The sequence below is a fragment of the Platalea leucorodia genome (genome assembly GCF_965183815.1).
Source record: "Platalea leucorodia genome assembly, chromosome: 5".
Taxonomy (NCBI): domain Eukaryota; kingdom Metazoa; phylum Chordata; class Aves; order Pelecaniformes; family Threskiornithidae; genus Platalea; species Platalea leucorodia.
In genome coordinates, this window is record NC_138827.1 from 39,077,886 (window position 1) to 39,098,765 (window position 20,880).

At 37.1% G+C, this 20,880-nt stretch overlaps 1 protein-coding gene across 12 annotated transcripts in view; it reads right to left on the reverse strand.

The window, feature by feature from the left end:
- Nucleotides 1-3,455: 3,455 nt before the first annotated feature.
- ZNF644 (zinc finger protein 644) overlaps nt 3,456-20,880 on the reverse strand; it is a 52,997-nt gene continuing 35,572 nt past the window's right edge. For 7 of the 12 annotated variants that reach the window (XM_082313340.1, XM_082313343.1, XM_082313335.1 and 4 more), the window contains 5 exons: nt 16,616-19,659; nt 15,812-16,417; nt 13,128-13,250; nt 5,691-5,793; nt 3,458-5,193 (listed from right to left, as the gene is read on the reverse strand). In XM_082313340.1, coding sequence (XP_082169466.1) covers nt 5,001-5,193; nt 5,691-5,793; nt 13,128-13,250; nt 15,812-16,417; nt 16,616-19,628 — 4,038 coding nt within the window. In that variant the 5' untranslated portion in view covers nt 19,629-19,659 and the 3' untranslated portion in view covers nt 3,458-5,000. Of the gene's footprint in view, nt 5,194-5,690; nt 5,794-13,127; nt 13,251-14,798; nt 15,689-15,811; nt 16,418-16,615; nt 19,660-20,880 lie in introns of those variants that run through there. The other 5 variants (XM_082313346.1, XM_082313336.1, XM_082313338.1 and 2 more) reach the window with 5 other exon arrangements.

Sequence of the window (20,880 nt, forward strand, 5' to 3'; positions counted from 1 at the left end):
GGTTTTTCTACTCGATGCACCTGAGTATTACGATGAAGTTTTATAAAAAGGCTGTTAGCTGACTCATGTTCAAATCTTAATAGGGGAATAGGGCACTAAAGTTAGAGGGATTTCTTGCTCTGCTTTTCTAAATACAAGTTTATCAGTCTATAGTGCAACCAGAAGCGAGCAGTGCTCAAGAGCAGTGCCAAAGTATTGACTCTAGCAAGACAGTGTGGAGGGAACCCCCACTCCAGCCCTTGTTTAAAACAAACAAACAAAAACCCCAACGCTCTTTTACGCTAATTTGATCGACTTCTGCATTTTGGTTCTTACGGTGTGCGTGTGTGAGAATGGTTGTGGCACGGCAAGGAATCCTTTCACGCTGCAGCAGGAGACTGCGGGGAACTGCGGAGAGCCAGGGAGAGGGGGTTCTGCAGAGTGCTCTGGGTCCCAACACCCTCTTCTCCCTGCCTCACTTCTCTGAATTTTCAGGCAGCTACAGCCAGCAAAACTGCCCTCTTTGCCTCACCAGGCAACTATCTGGGTTAGGGTGGAAGTCCCCGGTTTAAGCGACGCACGCCGTGCAGCTCGCCTCCGAACAACGGGAAGGACACCAAGAAGCCTGCGGTGTTAAAAAGGAACGTTTTATTGCAAGAGATTACAGACCTGGCACTATGGCCAAAATGTTTCCATTACATCAAAATTGCTACCCATGTTTCAGGCAACAGCACCTACAAAGTATGGTGGATTGAAATATCTGAAATCATAATGCAACCAGCTTTTTTAAATAAGTACCGCCCTAAAAAGATTTTTTTAAAAACAAAGTCAAAACTATATAAACCAATTTTTTTTTTTTTTTTTTTTTACTATGAAACTGATGTTTTAAGTATCCAGGCCATTAACTACTGTGATAAAAAGTGGAAAAGTCTGTTAACCATAGCGCTCAACTAAACAGGCTTCTGTCACAGCCCTTATCAGTCGGTTAAAAGCAAGTACCTGCTATTCGCTGTTAATTTTTCCACATTTGTTCAGTCAACATTTATCTTCTGTAGGTTTTCAGAATCAGATAGATTCAATGAATAGCCCCTCTTTAAAGCACTATTGACATGCAGGATAATCCAGAACCACAACTGGCCCGGAAAAAGCATGGGTGTCAAAATAGCTTTGCAGGAAGAGATCTCCCCATCTCAGTCCCATGACGCTGACCTTTCGAAACTTTGGATGGACGCACTTCTTGGAGCCCCAATTCACGGCCCGCATTCCCCCTGTGGTCCACTTACCTCAAAGACCTTGGTGATTTCCCTGAGCGCGGCTGAAAAGGTAGGACTTTGAACAGGCACATAGCTCAAACACAAAAAGTCCGGCCAGGACATAAACCCCAACTGTTACAATCCCCTTTTTGGCACGCGAGGTGCTTGTTCTCCCTCCCCAACGGCTCGCGTTAGCTACTGTCTGGTCTGTGCTTTCTCCCCCGCGGAGCAGCTCATTTCCTGACACCTGCGGAAGCAGAAGCTGGACCTGCGGGAAGAGCCGGACCGCCTCAGCCTGAGGGAGCAGTCCCCCTAAGACAATCCACACAGCCCATATGAAACAGTACGCGGCAAACACGAGTCAATGCCCAGGGATCTTTGTGAGCCGACATTTGTTATCCACTTGCCTCCATCTCCCATTTTCCACGCATGCAGCCCGAACACACTACCACTTGGCAGTGGCTACTGCAGGCGCCTTAAATTCGCCTTTCCAGCAAAAACTTCTTTTCAAGCAATGCAAACAAGAGTTTTAATTTTTTAAGATGATTTGGAAATATCACTGGGACTAGGGGATATAGGCAATCATCTTACAAAACGTGGGGGGTGGTCTTCTACAATTTCCCAGGCTTCTCTAAGCACTCTGAAAATGCCTTCGTAATTTTCCAGAGGCTACGACTTAAAGAGAGCTTTACCAGAAACTAGGGTCACTCCAGGAACACATAAGATTGTGATAAGGAACCAAAATCAACCACACGAAAATCGCTACGCCACCACAGCCTTTAGCCTGACACAATCTAGCCAACGTGAACAGACTAACGCTCGTGTTTGTACGTGCAATTCTGGAAGTCCAGCTCTTTAGCACAGACTGCCATAGAGCCTCCCAAGCCATGCATCGCAAAACATGATTCATATAATAAAGTGACTGATTTAATTAACTCTCTTCTACCAGATTATTTAGAATCTCTGTAACTCTGGAAAGGGGGGGGGTTATATCTCCTTGTAAGTAGTGACAGAAGATCTGTATTTCCAAACAACAGAAACCAAAAAAAAAACCCAAATAGCCCCACTTCAGGACTAGAGGCTAAAGAAAGCTTAAGGGTATTCTACTATTATTTAAAAAAAAAAAAAAAAAAAAAAATCATTTGTCCGTATCAACCATATATGCAATTACTTTAATAATCAGAAAAGTTCTAGAACTTCTGTATATATTTCGAACTATATTGTCAAAGGTCCGATGCAAGCAGGGCGCACAGCTCCAGCGCACGCCCAGTCAGAAAGCCTGCCGCTGACAACTGCTGCCCCTGATCAAAAGAATCTCATTTTGGAAACTACTCAGGCCTACAGCTCCCTGCTCTTCAGACACAACCTTGCATTTTAGTGTTACACAAAGCAGCTCACTATTGGGGTTTAATGAGTTAAATAGAATGAACCATTTTTTTTTATCATTATGAACCTAATAGAGTTTTTTGCTACTGCTAAATTCTGCACGGTATGGCTTCACCTTACAAGCATTCTTAACAACACTAGATAAATATCATTTGCACTTAATTGATTTTTCCATCTGTTAAACAGCCAGAAAATATGGTGCTCTCACAAGCACCTTTTTTTGGTGAGAAGGGTAAACAAGCACTCTATTAAAGCATTATAAACATTCAAGGTGATTTGATCACTTCCCTCTATTCTGTTTCAACACATTGCTGTGAATCTTCCATTTTCACAGAGTATAAAAAACTCCCGCAATTATCTACAAATTTAGAAATTTGTTAGTCTGCATACACATAATTTGTCTGCAATACTTCAACATCCCAGTTATCTATCTTCCCTAAAATCTCTAAAGTATTTTTTCTCCAGCCTTTAAACGTACTGATACAGACTTTCCAGTTAAGAAAGAAAAAGGGGGAATAAATTTTGACAAGAAAGCTAAAGTTATCTGTAGCAACTTGTACAGCAAACCACCCGACAGCACCAAGTTAATGATAGCCTTGACAGAGCTAGGACGGCCTTGTCTCGGGACTCTGCCCTGCCCAGCTCTGCATTTTTAGCCCATCTATTTTATCAGAACGTCTGAACTGCGCACATACAGGGAGACAGACATTTATTCATATTTTCCACCAATCAAATGTAATGCGTCTGTGAACAAGTCAGTTTATTGCAAGTAAATGTACTTTTACTTAAGATCATGAGAAGATTCTAATCCCAAGCAAGACAAATCAATTTCACAAACTTAATTCACACAATGCAAATAAATGCTTCACATTATAGACATTTAGATTTTCTTTAAACCTTTTTATTTAGAGATTTTTCTGGTAAGGAGATATACCATAGGAAAGCAATTTCACTGGCAGTGAGGTATGTATATACTCTACCAAAATACTCCTCTTGTTTTAACTGCTTTTAACTTTATTTACATATAAAGAAAATATCAATGCATATCCTTGGCTTAACTACAGTATCTGTTACCCTATATGAGTAAAATGAAATGTTACTTGCATACAAAATTGATTTGTAGAGGAATCTGATTTGATTTAAACAAAAATCATGTTCTGAAGACAGTTTAAATGAACAAACACAATTCAGCATGACCAAGACACCTGCACCATATTTCCATCCTCACAGCACATTTATTTCAGTAATTCTGTAAGTAGGTCCTTAGCATGAGCATAGTGTTACAGTTTTCATACATATAATCACATCCAAAACAAGCTCTAAAATTTAAGTTGTAAACATTCTCTTCATATGTAGAAACATTTCAATCTGTGTTCGAATTTTCTAAAATGATCAATCTTTTAAACAGAATTATAAATGAAAAGTCTACTCTAACCGTGTAGTGAGCAATGCTTATTAGTACATTTCTACAGTGTTAAATAAAATAGTAGAGAGGCAAACTTCTGTAAGCAAGTCAGACTTTAAGTAAATCATCATAAAGAAACAAACTTGTTAACAAAAAGATGCTTTGTAATAAAGAAAGTTGGATTGAATCTACTATGATACAAAAACATAAGGGTAAATACCATCTTTGTTGACAAGTAGGAGGTAGCATGGATGCACCGCTTTATTGTCAGTGAGAAATGCAACTGAAGTAAAGAATATTTCCTTACCACAAATTTCCAGTATTATGTACATATTTCTCTTAGAAATTTGTTTAAACAAGTTTCCCTCCACTTTTTAGTACAAAAAGCCTCATGTGATTTAAAAAAAACACTTACACACCTAGATAGAATAGTACTAATTGCCCTATTTGAATGAAACAGTCTCTTGAACTATGAAGTACATGATATTTAATGCCCTAAGTTGAGTAAATTGTATTAGCAGTTCTTGGTATTATACAAAACACTACATACATACAAACAAAATATAATAATATCTTATTTTACTATGTAATTCTTTTTGGAATAAACAGAGCCTTGATTTGGGTAACACTGAAGAGAACATGGTTTCTTTGTTTTATTAAAATCTGTCTTTTAAGTACCCATGTGCAACAATTTAAAAATGGCTGCCATACATGTAATGGTCTTGTATTGATAGTGAACACAGTAACTGACAAAAACGTAATAAACCTTAAAAACACATCTTCCACCCTATATAAAATATAAAGACTACTTACTGTAACTGTTAAGTATTCAATTTATTTTGATGTTACTGTAATCCACTTCCTCTATTTTTCTGTCTTTAGCATTTATAAACATAATTTAGTGTAGCAATTTATTTTAAAAAATGACAAAGTATTTCAAATTTACATCCAATTAAAATTTAAACTGTTTCCTTGTTCTATGATGCTGCTTCTGCCATCAGTAAAGAAAATGAAGTTTCAGTAATTGAAGCAGGCTTTTTAAGTAGTGATGTGACTTCAACCATGCCAGCTCCAGTCCGTGGAAGATTTGCGTTGACAATGTGTCGCTGCAAGTGCTTTATCCAGTCTTCTTGAACAGACAAAGGTCCTCGAAAGACCAGACCACAAAACCTATGCAAATATTAAAATTATTCCATCAAAATATATCTAGCTCTACTGAAAAATTATAAAATAAAGACATTAAGTGGAAAGTCTTAATTTTCTTGACGTTTGTTTCTACATATTTTAGCTGAAAACCTTAGTAATTGAGTTAACTTACAGTAACTGCGAGCCCCAAACCCCTGCAGTTTATACAACTTACACTCTTACATTTTTACCACTAGCAATAACAATCTGTTGTTCTTACGTAAGGTTTCTTTCGAAGGACAGAATATTACTCAGACATGACTAATAAGATTTTAGCTAGAGAAACAGTTGGCAACCTAATACCTGAGTATGACTGATTCAAGTCCTCTCATTCAAATTAACGAAAATAGGCAACTGCTTCCCCCCCTTATTATTCAATTTAATCACAAACACGTTTACAGGATACAATCTTAAATCTTCTTAGGACTAAAATTAGCAAGCTCTTAACAATGTGTTCTTTCAATTAAAATAACCCTATGTACCTGCATCTGAGTATGTAAACTTCATCAGCACTATGAGGTAATGGCAGCATTTTTTTCTTGCTTCCAGATCTTGACCTTGACTTCTTTTGCTTACAGTCTAAAGCTAAGAAGAGAGAAATTTCCATATGTGAAAGTGATACTTCAATGAGTGTTAACCAAACAGAGATATTTAGTAAGCATCCCCTATAGCAGTAGTGAAAAGACATCTATCTCCTTATTCTACATTTAACTATAATGTAAATCCAAAACAATTACAGTGTGCTGTAAGAAATTTACTGGCAAAACACATTAACCTATTTTTTTTTGTTTAGCACAGTGCTTGCTCTTTAAAAGACTCTATAATCGACATTCAGCATTAAACTGTTGTTTTAGTATCAGCAAGCATCTACTGACCTATTGCAGAATTATACAGAAGCAAAGCACCATTGGAAAATTCCCTTTCATGCATAAAACACTGTCAAAATCTTGGAACTTGTTTTGTAGTTCAAGTACCATCATAAGTCCACTCGTGTTCAACCAAGTTACAACTTCACAAAGTTGTAGGTAGCTTTCAGCTAATACAATCAAGAATTTCTAGCTTGAATAAAACACCTGCCATTTGTTTTCAACATAATGCAAAAGTTTGTCCTTTTATTCTAAGAATTTCAAATGAAGCTTCCCCCTCACTCCTGTCTGAATTCTAATGCATCTTACAAAAATATGTATTAATGCTTGGCAGTGGGAGCTGGTATTAGGACAATCAAGAGGGATGGCAAGGCCACTTTTAAAATTCAGTCTAAGTATTTGAAACTATGTATGAAAATAATGTGTGTGAACAGGAAACACATAGCAAATGGATTCAGTTAGCACTGAGGTCTGTACCCCCCATAAAGAGATATAACAGGAATCTTTAACAAAACCTGGAGATTCTAAGAAGCAGCCAAAGCTGGGGGATGAGGGGATTAAACTGAGTTAATATTGTTATGATGAAAACAGCTGACAAAGCTCAAGAAAAAAACCCAAGACATTTGGGACTGCTTGAACTGAGAAGTATATCTAGCTACACTCTACTCCAAAACACAAGACACTGACACTAAAACTCCACAGAAACCTTAAAGACAGTAACAAGTGGTATTCTTGATACCAAAAAGGCATAATGCTATGCTACTGAAGCATCTTAACAGTAAAATTAAAAAAAAATTGTTAACTTGTCTAAGTTTTGACTCCGGCAATATAAAACAGAAGAATAAACCTCTTAGTATTCTGAAGCATAAGACATCATCCGGTGAGGCAAAACATGCTGATTTAAAGAACGCACAGTCTTGATTGCATCCTTGATTTTTCTTATGTCCTCCAAATGAGCACCTCTGAAGCTTTTACCCTGTAGCCAAACTTTTAATTTGTAGACATACCAGACATTTCCCAGTTCCAACCCCAGATTTAAAGATTCCTACAGTATCTAGAAAAATTAGAAGGAATTTTTGAGGTTTGAAGGTACCAGAGAACTAATCAAACAAGTAGAAAGCAGATACCAACCTAAAGAGACTTCCTTCAAACCCTGGGTCAAGCCATCATTAGGAAGATGAGGCTCAACAGCATTTTTTGATGGCAACAACGAAAGCCTGGATATAAAGGCAGTAACCCAAGGTGGCAGGGGAGGGAGGGGGAGAGAGAGAGAGAGAAATGGCCAAGATAACTTCTGGAAAAGTGAATAGTTAAGGGGTTCTTAATGCTTTATGCTCTCATCAAAAGCATATTCTTCATATAATTAGGAAGGAAAAAAGCTAACTATCTTTCAAGCTGTAGGAACTACCAAGTAGTATAAATATTTTACATGCCACAACATCAGTAACAACATCACCAGAAATGTAAGCAGATAAAATACTGAAACCCAGACACTCATTCTCTGAAGAGAACTATTTGCATGAGGGGTGACTTATCTGAAGCAGTTATTACAGCAAAAGCTTTGCCATTGCCGATTTTGCAGAATATCATGGGAAGGAGGGAAACAGAAGTCAGTATTGTCCAAATGCAAACACATCCATGAGTTGCATCTGATGTCAGTTAGTTGATGTCAGTTGATATGAGTTAAAAAAAAAAAAAAAAGCAGTAGACAACAGCTTCCTTCTAGAGAAGCCTACATGCATCAGAAACAATAACTAGCTTATTTCCCTCATTTTGGCAAAATTAAGACATTCATTCCCATCCATAAATTTGATTCTACTCACATACATCCCAAGCATTCCAGAGAGCTTTCACTTTCTTACTAGACCTGAATTGGTCTTCTGCAACAGAGTTCGTGAAACCTAATGGGGGAGTGGGGGTGGGGGATGGGGTGGGGGGTAATCTTAAAACAACCCAAAAAAACCAAAACCCCTCCGAACTACTGTGCAATCAAATAGACAGCAACACAAACAGAAACTGCCATAATGTACCAGGAGAGAGAGTTTCTACTTCCTTGAAAGGTACCTTTTCCAAGAACAATGAGAAAACAAGGAAAACAAAAGAACGGGCATCTTCTCTGAGCCATTTACAACGGAGGCTCTAGATAGAGAAATTACAAAGAACAGAAAATATCACACTAAAAGACAAACAATCCAAATCACTCAATGCATTCTCAGAGTAACTTAGCTAAGACTGGAAGTATATCTGCCCAAGCAAGAAGCTGTTACAAAAGATAGAAAATACTAAGAATACTAAACCTGTGTTCTGCAAGGGGTATTTTTTGTTCCCTTTGTCTTTTGACCTAGCGAACATATTTCTTCACATTTTAGGGGGCACAAAGCAGCACAAGTACATTCTGAAGTTACTCCAATGAAGCAGGAAAGTAAGTGGAGAAAGAGTAACATCTGGGTAAAGTGGATTGAAAACCGTAATTCCAGCACCAGTTATCAGAGACATGTACCAGTAACTGACACATTAATTGATTTTTTGGCTATCCAGAGAGTAACAAGTTTAAATGGAAGTCACATGCACACACTTAAGTACTCTGTTGATATGACGCTTACAAGCGCTTGCAAGCATCAAGTAAGTCACACCATTGCCTCACCCGTAAGAAAGCATAGCTATGTTCTGACCAAAACTCAGTTACTGTTTTTTCCAATGCCTTTACTGTAACAAAGCATGACCTCCTCAGAAAGTACATTTTTAGCACTTTCAGGAAGAGACCAAGGATAATTTAGCTCTAGTAAGCTGCATGGAAATTGCAGCAAATTGCCAGAGAGAGGCAGGAACTACCTACTCATTAATGCCTACTGTGTGGCTACCACAGCTCCCAAACTATCATTCTTCATTCTCCATAAAGGCCCAATTCTTTTTGGAAGAACCCTCCTTCCTTCAAGTTTGGCCACCTGGTGTTTCCCAGTTGCTATTCCAAAAACTTCTTGTGAAAAACCAGTTACACCACTTCATCAAACCTCTGATACAGCACGACAGAGAAACAACCCATTTAAGACAAAAGACAATCAAACTTTGGAGGAATCTCCCTGAAACACTCAAGTTCAATTTCAGAGCACACTATTTAGAAAAATATATGCTAGGTAAAAAGGGTGCATATAAAAACCTTCTTTACCTCTGTTACCGCTTATCAAGAACACAAGCAGATGGAGATAGGAGGCTAAAATGAGCTTGCCTAAGACAACATGAATTAGAAAAGTTACAATTAAAGGTCCTTCATGCCATGACATTTGGTCTGAGGTTCAAAATTAAAGTGCATCTATGCTAATTTGCATGCTCCGCTTCTTGACATCCCCCAACATGGAACACTTCTCATGTCAGGAAGACTGAAGCTGGGTCTTTATTCAGACTTCATTACTTTTGTCATAGCATATATAAGCTAACACAAGTTGAATAATTGCACGCATAAATGGATCTAATTAACCATTTAAAAACACTGCTAAGTAAAAAGTAAAAAATAATGAATTATCTTTCTTGTATATTTATTCACTAACTTTTCAAATTCAATCACTTGCTATCTATCCTCATCATTACAGCAGAGTAAAATGCATTAAAAAAACCCCTCCAGTAATTTGCTCCCTGAAGGATTTTATAGGATACTAAAAATTAGCTCATCATGCCAGTTGACGAGTTACGGAAAGCCAGTGGATCTCAGATGTCTGCTATAGTTGCATATGCTTCCACAGTAAACTTCCCGAAGCTACAATTTTGACAAAGCAGTATTAGAAATTATTTGGAAGCATAGTGGCCGCATGAACTGCTACCTCAGTCATACTGTTGGCTCAAAGGCCAGACTCCTGGCTCTGTATTTTACTGTTCTCTCCCAAACTTCTGAAAAAGCAGTCTCTACCTACAGAAGCAAAGACCAAAGAAGAGAGTGGTGATTCCCAGAAGATGACAGCCGGTAAGAAGAGACGGAGTATATGAAAAGAGTCAACAAAGAGAAGATGTAAAAAGCCAGGGTGCAAGAGAGTATCAAGAGACTTTAGCAGGGGAAGAGAGGCCTAGAGAGAAGAAAAGGAAGGAAGCTGGATATACAAATGTACCAAGAAGAGCAAGATGCATTTTGAAGATTTTGCGTAGGTCTGTCCAATGCTCTAAAGATAATTAGAAGAAAGAAGTAAGTTTGCCACATGCTCTGAGAAACACTAATGTGTTGCTACTCATCAAAATGGGTATAACAGGAAATTAGCATCTACTCAAGATGAGCAATTAAATAATTACATTGGACTGCATAACAACAACAACAAAAAATTAATGTTCCAGTCAGACATCTGAAGACCATCACGCAAGCACTAATACAAAAGCAAGTAACTATCCAAATTAACCTAGACAGTCATTTGCTATACAGTGGATCCATACTGCATAACTACAGGCACAAATTAAGTTTAATAAACGCTAACCTTGAACAGCCAACAGCCTAGAAAGTTTCACTTCTAGGATGTTCTTCTCGAGTCCATTCTCAAAATTTACCATTATGCTTAACTATGTCTATTAAACTGCTAAAACTGCCAAATTGCATTTGAAAAAAATAATAAAAAAAAAAGGGTAAGATTTAACTAAATGTGATCAAACTACTGACTGAAGAAGCTGGGCATCCGCTGGAAAAGCATTATGATAATAGTGAATATCAAAAAACATGTGCAGACAAACCAAAAAACTGAGCAGAAGACTAGTGTGTAAGCTAATGTAGCACTAGGAAAGGTCTCACTTTGGTGACACGCAGAGATTACTGTATTTCTCTTACTAAACAGTAGCGCCTAGGTAGCTCCCATAACAATTGCCAAATAAAAGAATGACAGCATTCATGTTTACACACAATTATTTAATTACAGCAAAAAACCGAGACAAATATTCAACCAATGTGACTTCTTTTTGGTAGTTATGTTTACTTTAGAAGATACAAGAAAGGCTTTGTGAAAACAGAAAAAGGAACCCGTATAAACGTATCCTCATTGTCTCCATACAGGTTCCAGGCTGAAGCCAAACTGAAGACATCTCAAAATTACTCGCAAGTGCAACCATTTTTTAATAAGAAAAACTGATTTCTCCCCAAGAGCAACACTCATAGCAAAGTTTAAAACTAGTGTGCACGAGTGAAAGCTTGCATTAAAATCATTCTCTTCACAAAACTTACAATATAAAGTGAAGTATCAAATAAAACCACTGTTTAAAAGCATATTTTTCTGGTCTACAAGCCTTACATTGAGCTTGTACAAATGAAAAGTCAATGAGCAAAGTTTACAAACTTCTCAGAGTTACAACAGTTTTAGCGGCAATGACTAAGTTAATACAAATATACATTGGTTGCATAGTGTTATAGCTAGCACTTAAGCCTCTCTAAGTCACTGGTTTCAGTGAAAGGCCTTTATCCACATGGTACAGGCTATTTATCTGGCTCAGCTCCAGCTTCTGAGATCAAAAGATTTTTTTTGTAAAGTTTTGTTTCTAACCTTTTTTTTTAAGCTTTGTTTCTAACCTAATTTTAAACAAACTTCTAAGTCCAATGATACAAGACTCAGGAGTTTTCTTCCAGTTCCTTTAAAGGAAGCAGCAACTGTACTGATGACTATGCTACTGCTTTGCTAGCAAAATACTTTTCTTAAAGAAAACAAACAAAAATCCCTGAAAGCACCTTAGCAAGCTACCTTCACTTTTCCCATTTAGCAAAAGGGAAGCTGAGGTACAAGGAGCTTGTCCAGGATCCAATCTGTGTACTATCCTGTTTGCCAAAGTGCCTCCTCCATTGAATTATTGTTAAGATTTCAATGTGCAATTTAAATATATAGCTATTGAAGTATATTTCACCAGTAGGTATATAAGCAAAGTAACTTACCACAGGGCTAATACCAAACCACAGCAGTGGTAAATGAAGTCCACTATCACCATCTGCCTACCAAGTAAATATTAAAACTTTCAGAATCACTAACTAAAGGCATACACTCCTACACGCTGGATATTACTGCATCTGCTGACTTCCTTCTAAATCTACTTTGTTATAGCATTAACTTAGTATAACATAAGACCTGGCAGCCACAGGCCCAGTTTGTAAAAATATTTCTTTTAGCCTTCTGCAGAGAAAGCCTGAAACTCAGTTTATTTGTCATTCTTAGCATAATGAATTACATCTGCAGATAAAAAAAGGATTATGCATTTTTCCAAAGCATTATGTAAAAGTCTGTGCTTGTTGACACAGAAAACTGATGGTTGCCCTTCTTAATTACTGAATATGCCAGACTTCGTATCTCCAAATTTTCCTCACTATATTCCATCTCTGCTCCCCAATTTGCTGTTGATCATACGAAGTCCCACTAATCTCAGCAATAATCCAAGTAAACTCAGAAATTGCCTACAGCCAAGCAAACTGCAGGTCTCTGGAAATGAGTCAAACTATGGAATATTAGAGGAATTTCAAAATGAAGTGTGTTTTAATAAAAAACATTAATAGCAGTGCCAAATGCTGTACTACACTCACTCCATGTCAGACCAAGTAGTTTTTGGGTTGTGAGCCAAACAAGAAATGAAACCCACTACATACAATATGTTGTTAGAAATACACAAACTGTAAAATTACTTGCTTTTCCTATTTTAACTACAGTATTCTTAGTAATTATATTTACTAGATTGCAAAAATTACTTGTTGTTTGTTGTGGGTTTTTTTTCCCCTCTCATTTTCGAGGTACTTTTAAACATTTCATTAGAAGGCCAATTAGCTGGTTTGGAAGTTGGGATATTGTAGAATGAATTTAAGTGACCACCTCTTAGTTTTGCTTACATACCTTAAGTGTTGGATCCAAAATAAATGAGTAAGAATGAAAATCAGACATGAGAGTGGACAACAGCAACATACCTTTTCTTACAAGTTGCTGAAGTTTTATGGCAAATAAATTGTTTACCAGCAGAAGCTTCAAAATTATTTTGAATTAACATATGCTTTTGTCCAGTCTGATGAAGAAAATGTATCATAGACAGACTTGCTTTTACATCTGTAACAAAACATACCTGTCCCAGTCAAAAGTCCAGCACTCTTCTTTCGTGCATAAGCGCGTAAGTGGTTGGACAGGCTAACAGCACTTGTAAACGTCGTATTGCAATGCACACACGTTCTAAGCTTCACAGGCATACCTATCATTCAAAAGAAAACTATAATCCAGTTCTCTCTTCAAAAAATGAAATTCTCAAAGCGTTGTAAAAAGTTTTCTGCAATAAAGATGGTTTAAAATATATTCACTGCATTGACGCAATTGTTTAGTATATTAGAAGGATCCAAGTTAACCGTTATTAGTTTTCCATGTAGTGCTTTAAGCCAAACCATGTTATTTGAAAAAGAACAGAAAGGAGGCAACTTGAGCCCATTAGGCTACTCTGCATTTAATACCTACTATCAAGTTCCTACAGATCTCCACATTATGAAGCTCTAATCCCAAAATGCAATCCTGCAATTTGAATAGCACAATTCTGTTGAGAAATTTCAGAGCTTGCAACATTTCCAATACAGAGAATTTAAAAAGTCTAGTTGACAAAGTGGTAATAAAAGTGTTTTACCCATAAGACTGAAGAGCTCAATACTAAATTAGGCTGCCGTTGAAGGCTCAGAGAAAAAGGTGGTAAAACACAGGACTGAACAGCTGTTAGACAAAACATTTTGTTCAGTGCATTTTCTGTTCATTACTTTAGATGCGCAATCGATAATGAAAGTTAATGATTTGAAGTTTTTTGCTAAAATCTTTGTGCTAAATAAATCATCAACAAAGCAACATGCTATTTATCACAGGAAAACAGTGAAACAATACTAAACTCCTCACTTACCAGACAAAGAAACCATTATAACTTATTCCCTGCTCAACTTCACTGTAATGTTTCTCCCTTCATTTTACCACAGAGGTATTGTTTTGGTCAACTAATATTTCAAGTTCTCTACTAAAAAGTTATTAGAAGAATAAATAAAAAAGCTAAAACTACTCAGCTGGAAAGCCTCTGTTTGCAGGAAAGAAAGAATCCTATTCTCCAGCAGCCCACAGAAGACATGCTGCTTTTTCAGGCAAGTTATAGAAGAAGAACACCTGGTTGGTAAAAACCTTTTTAAAAACTAAAACCAGAATTAGAAATATTTGCCTTTTTAGGAAAAACAGAAGAATTTCAACTCGATGTTAAATATTTTCTTATTAACTCAACTGGCACAGTGCGTTAGTTGTCAAATTCTGTTACCTCAGCCACAGAGAATTATAGGGCCCTATTCGTAACTGTTAGTACTATGCAAGCATATGTTTATTTTTACCTGGTTGTTCATCACAACCAAACAGATGCTACCTAGTATTCAGCAGTAAGTATTAAACAGAAAGCAATACACAGTGACAGGTTTGGCAAGCTATTCCTTTAGCATTGTTTTCAAAGCATTAAGCCTGTCAAAGATACACTTCCTTTATTAAGCAATCTCCTGTCTTAAAGGACAACCACAGACGGCCAGAAGACATTAAATGTAATTCTGTTCCACCTCTACTATGTCATTTTAGAAAGCCACCTTTGTTAAGAAATTGATTGCCACACTTTTGTAGTCCCCTAAAAGAACATCTGAGCACATCAGATTGTTGTTGTTTTTATTTGTTTAAAGAAAGACAAGAATATAGGTGAAAAAGTACTAGGCACTGCCAGTTTTACTAACCTGCACTGGCTAATAACAAGAAAACCAACAGAACCAAAAAAAGTCAGGGGTATAAAAATAAGATCCTGTTCCTCAATCTGAAGAATCCTGCAGCATTATAAGGTGGTGTCCAAACAAGAAACAGGTAAATGCAAGCTCTACATACACATTAAAAAGGATGTTGTAAGAATTCCCCAAGACTAGAAATAAATCTTATGTGACAAGTAGGTTAAAAACAACACTCTAAAAACCTGCTCTATTAGTATACAGAGTATCTAGGAAGTTGATTATAGAATTGTTTCATTAGCACAATTCTCAGTGGAGGGGCCATATCGGTCAGGGGCTGTGCATTAGAAACCTGCTGGCTACAACTGCATTCCAACAAAGCTTGAACCAGCACAGGTCTTCACTCAGGATAGAGAGGCACTAAGCAAGCATCAGTTTCTCACAACCACCGCAATTTTGAAACAAACAAGAATTAACCTATGTTATAAGAGTATGTTTGCCTGAAACCATCAAAATTAGCTGACAGTGATTCACCAATTTGGAATATTATGCATTTATAATGATATAAACAGTTCTGTTAGTTTGAGCAAATGCTGCTTTGCACAAACCTCAAAGATTTAAATGAAGTAGTTCCCAAACCAGCTGTTCTAATGCCCAGAAACAGGGTTACAAGCCCAAACATTTCAGAACTGTTAGTCTACCAAATATGCATGGACACTTCAACTTGTTATTGCAGGATGTGTCTTCTTCCTCACTGAGGCTCATTTTGCGTCCGCTTTGAATTTGTATGCCCAGCCATATGCAGAACAGAACTATGTTCCATGCAAAAACCCCTCAGTGCTGCTGAGGTGCTTTTTCACCTTACGAAAAACATGTCAGAAAAATTTGCTGTGCTACCTCTCGCAGTCAGTGTCCTCTGGAAACAAAACAAGAATTAAATGAACAGAATCCCCAATAAAATACTCTGCACTTGTACATTTTCTATGAATTAAAGGATTCTTTGGAAATGTTGTCAAGACAGCTAGAAACATCTTCTTACCTGACTGCATAGTCAAGTCCATTTTTTGTGGCTGATACATCAATGGACTGTCTTCATTTAATGGAAGAACACATTTCTGAACAAACCTCTTTCTTGCAGTTTGATTATGAATCTTTTGAGGAGAAATATCAGGATTCCTTTCTTCTCCTAGCCTCTTATTTTTCAGGAGTTCTATCAGTGTAAGTGACTGATTTTTTTTTTCATCATGTAGTACTGCTTTTGTTTCATCACATTCATTTAGGAAACTCAGCCCTTCTTCCTCTGACGCAGACACAGATGTATCTTCAGTCTTTAGGCCATTATGGTATGCTTCAAGAGGTATAACATTCCGAGATAAAAAGTCATCATTTGATGCAAATTTCTGAGCAACAAACGGTCTGGGAATAATGCGTCGACTGTTCAAAGCCTTTAGGATTTTTTCATACTTCTCTTCATTCTGCATCATCTCATTCAGAACACAGATTGGAGACTTGTGTGCGTCCCACTTGGTTTTGCCAAGCCTCTTCAGGTGTCCTCGCACATGATTTGACAATCCAATTTTAGTATCAAACCAGCCTCCACAGAGCTGACATGTATGCTCAGAGGAAGTTTCAGATTTCTCAATCGCTAGAAAGAAAATAATTTTTATGTTTTTTGACAATTATATGCAGTTAAACATTACAATAGCAAATCACAAGGACAAGAGAGGCTTTACAACAAAATAAAGCAAGCCTTGTTTAGTGCTCAGTAAATCTGTTCGTCCCCTCTATTTTATACCCAAATTAAAAAAAAACAAAACAAAAAAACCCCCACAAAACAACTTACCTTTTCTAACACGTTTAACAGGAGTTCCCGTTCCAGTTCTTTTAAAATGTTGCATTTTGTCACTTGTTGCTATCTGTTCTGGTGAAACAACATGACGGGCTTCGTAGCTTAGTCCAGCTCTGTGAAGATGTCCTCTGACATGATTGGACAATCCAACACCTGTTTCAAAGGTTGCTGGACAGTATGGGCAGGACTTCTTTTCAAGCGACAAATCAGTCCAATGGAAAACTGAATTATGCTTTGGCAATGCTGATCCTACATTTTCTAAATTCTGAGGATCCTGCAAATCATGCAGGAAGTTACTACCCTCAGCATCTTCATAATACTCAAAATAAAAGCCATCATTCTGCTCATAACTAAGTGAAGATTTATCACCAGCTTCATGATCTTCCATTTTACCTTTGAATATGGGGAATAGGTTTACATGCTCCTGATTAATATCACTGTAAGATTCATCCTCCACAGACTGTGTAGTGTAATCACATAGTTCAACATTATCCCATGAACTTTCATCCTCCGTTTCATAGCTGTCTTTTTTTTCAGCAGAGTTAAGTTTCTGTAAAACAACAACAGTCATTTTATGCAGAAAATCTGGATAGCAATCCAAATCATCTCCTGTAACAGAGCCTTCCCTCTTGGATTCTTTAACCACTCTTTTTACAGCTACATGCCTACGATCTTTACAGCCTTCTGCCCTTTCGCAATCAAGATTATTTGAATCCATGACAAAACAATTATTACGGGGACTACTTGATGAAGAAAATAAATGTAAAGAACCGACAGAGTTGGACTCTTCCTTTTTTAAATGCAAAGGATAAGAGTCACTAGATTTTTTAATCATCCTGTAGTTTTCATATTTGCGCCTATATAAATAATTACCGCTTGTTTTGACACTAGCTTTCTGCTTTGCTGCTTGATGAAAACATTTAGGTTTCTGGTCAATGCTATTTCTAATCAAAAAGGTCTTGTTTGTAGAATTTAGATTGCACACACTTACAGATGACTGTGAAACGCTTTTCCGAGCCTTCTGTATCCTGTAGGGTCTCTTGTGAAGTTTTGCGAAGTTACTGGACTGCGAAGTAGAGCCAAATGATCTTTTTACATCCTGTTTTAAAGCAGAGTTCTTTGGAAAAGTAGAAGATTGTTTCATCAACTGTTTTGTCCTGCTACCAAAATCTAAAGATTCTTCTATTATGCTGCCTTTTCTTTTTTCTAGTCTAAGATGGCTACCAAAGGGATCAATGCATGATGCTGGGTGCAAGTATTCCATGTGTTTTTTTAAAATGCTTCTAGCTGAAGTAGTAAATGGACACATCTTACACATATATGTCGATGACTTTTTTGAGGATCCTAAATACGGATCTTTCAAGGATGCCTTTTTCTGCGTTTTCCGCTGGGACATGTCGCTACCGATAATTGAACATTTGACTACTGCTCCATGAGCAATCCCTCGATGGCATTCCAGTTCATTTTCTGTCACAGCCATGAAATTGCATTCCTCACAGCAATAATATCTTTTATCTTTTTCATGGGTCTTTGCATGCTGCACAAACGTTTTGGGACAATTGGTACCAAATACACACTGAGGACACTGTAACCGTGCACTCCTACCCTCATCCTGAAGTTCTTTCAGCTCACGGATTTCTTCCATCAGTTTCTGCCTTCTTTCCTGGTGAATTATCATATGTTTAAGAAGTGAATTACGATCTCGAAATGTCCTTCCACATTCCCTACATGCATAGGGCCTGGGGACATTGAGATGTCGGAAATGACTGTTCCCATCTAAATGGTACATCATATGCCTATGCAGATGTTTCTTCTCCCTGAAATTCACATTGCACTTTGTACAGGGATAAAATGATGGTTCATCAGTACTGAACGTAGATGGCGATTCAGAATCATTCTGTTCACATTTATTTTTTAAAGTACTGGAAAGAAAAGTGCTAGTGTGAACAGGAGAAGTATCTTCTGCACAGTTACTAGTGGGACTATAAATGAGCTGCTGGATAGCATCAACAGCTTCCAGCTCTTCATCTGTGGACTCAGGCTTTACTTTACTCAATGAATATTTTTGTGGTTCTACTATTTGTAGCTCCTCATTCTGCTCTAAGAAGTCAACGTTTAATAGTTTTGATTTACTAGGAATACAACTGGTATCACCAAAACAGTCTTCAGTATAGCGTGTTATTTTACTAACATCCATTTTCCTTTTTCGCTTTTTTTCTAAGCCTACTTTACAGTGAATGGGAGACTTCTCTATTGTTTCTTCATTTGTCATAAGAAACTGTATAAACTCTTTTTGTGGATCCCAGCTGGGATCACATCCCGATCTAAAACCACCTGTACCTGAGGAAATGCCTGTTAATGTATCGACACAATCATCTTTTACTAGCAAATTTTTATCATCCTCACAAACTTCTACTTGGCTTACTAAAGTGCTATCTACACTATTTCCTACTGATTTCTGTGAATCACAACCAATTGAAGCAGAGGTAGGTAGATTTTTAATGGAATGAGTCAGGTTCTTAGCATGTGCTACATCAGGTAACAAAAATAAAACTTGGTGCTGATTTGATTTCTGTGTTGTACTCTTTGCAGGCAGCTGAAGATCATGAACCACTGTCAAAGTTGAGCAGGAATCTGTGTGATGACCTACAGGCTGTCCAGTGGTTAATGAAACACTGCCTTTATTCATAATGGAAGTCTTAGTTGAGGTGGAGTGTGAAACTGGTCCATTAACAGCAGTTCCTCTAGACAAGATAAAGTTTTCGCTAGAAACAGTAGGAGCACCAGTGTGTATAAATAGAGAAGTCTGGCCTCCACTTAAGGCTTTTTCAGATCTGTCCCTTGATAGCTCCTCAGGCAGAGTCAATGTATTGTTCTTCTGAAATGATGTGTCGCTCTCTTGTGGTTTAGGAATGCCACCTTCTTCCTCAGATACGAAATTATCATCACACAGGATTTCTTCTTCTTTAGCACCAGTGACTTCAGTATTTATCTCTAAATCATCCATATTGCTGGTCTGTCCATTAAGTACATTTATACTAAAAAACAAACAAGAAAAGAATCAGGCAATCACAGAAATAAATAATGGTAATCTTAATTTACAGTTTTTTTCAGGATCACCCTTCTTCACATTGTAATCTAAAAATATGTTTTGAACTTGTTAAAAATGTATTTTTTTATTTAGGATATTCAAGACATGATTAAAATTAATCAATGAAGCATTTAAAAAATTATACTTCTTCGCTATGCTGTATTAATAACCATACAGAAAACCAGTCACTGCCCAGTATCCCAGTTCAAAAAAGCCTGAACACATACATGCAAGCAAGACGGGGGAAACAAGATTGTCAAAAACTGTGCAAATACATTCTATGTGTACATTAACATAAACACAGAGTTTATCTTAAGTTGTTTCCTAGAAGTAAAACAAGTTAGGAGTAAAGGCTACCCAGACATCTGCTAGTCATTTCAGTGATTTTTTTTTTTTTTTTTTTTTTTAAAACCATACTTCCCTTTAGCACCTAGGAAACTAAAATATCTTTATGTATTTTAAAGTATGACTTTTTTCAAAGTGCTTGAGTACAACTGACCTGATGCTACACAAAAGCCTGAAGAAGTGTTTACTTTGGTATTAAAGGAGAAAACACAACTAAGTTGATTTTGAACATCTGATTACTGATAGAGACATAGCAAAGGATCAACTCACTGAAGAAATTAAATGTTTTCCCATTCCGTTCTTACAAAAGGACTCTCCTTGCTTTAAAATAAATAAATCAGGTCCTGCTTATGTTATAAGGCCATTTTAAATGATAAAGAAATAAAATAGCATCTTCTGAAGGTGGGGGGGAAAAAAAAAATTAGAAAGAAACATTTAATTAGGATTTACCTACCAGACAAAATCACTACGTTGAATCCAGAGCATGACAATAGTAGTGTCTACTAGTACAGAGAACTACTACATATTAATTCCCTCTGGGAGGCCTTATGTACATAAATATGTCTTTCTACAAGTGACTTTCATTCATACACAAAATCATGTACCCAATGCTTAGTGTGTGCAAAGGAGTTGCCTACACATGGAAATCAGTGTGTAATCAACAGGAGTGTGAACTTAAGTCTATCCTGGCATTTACCTCTTGTATGGGTCCTCAGAACACAGCAAGCATAAGGCATTAAAACACCCATCTAGGAGCCAGAAACATCTATCTATATTTTACAGAAATCACCTATTTTACCCTTAAAGAGTACTATTCGCTTTG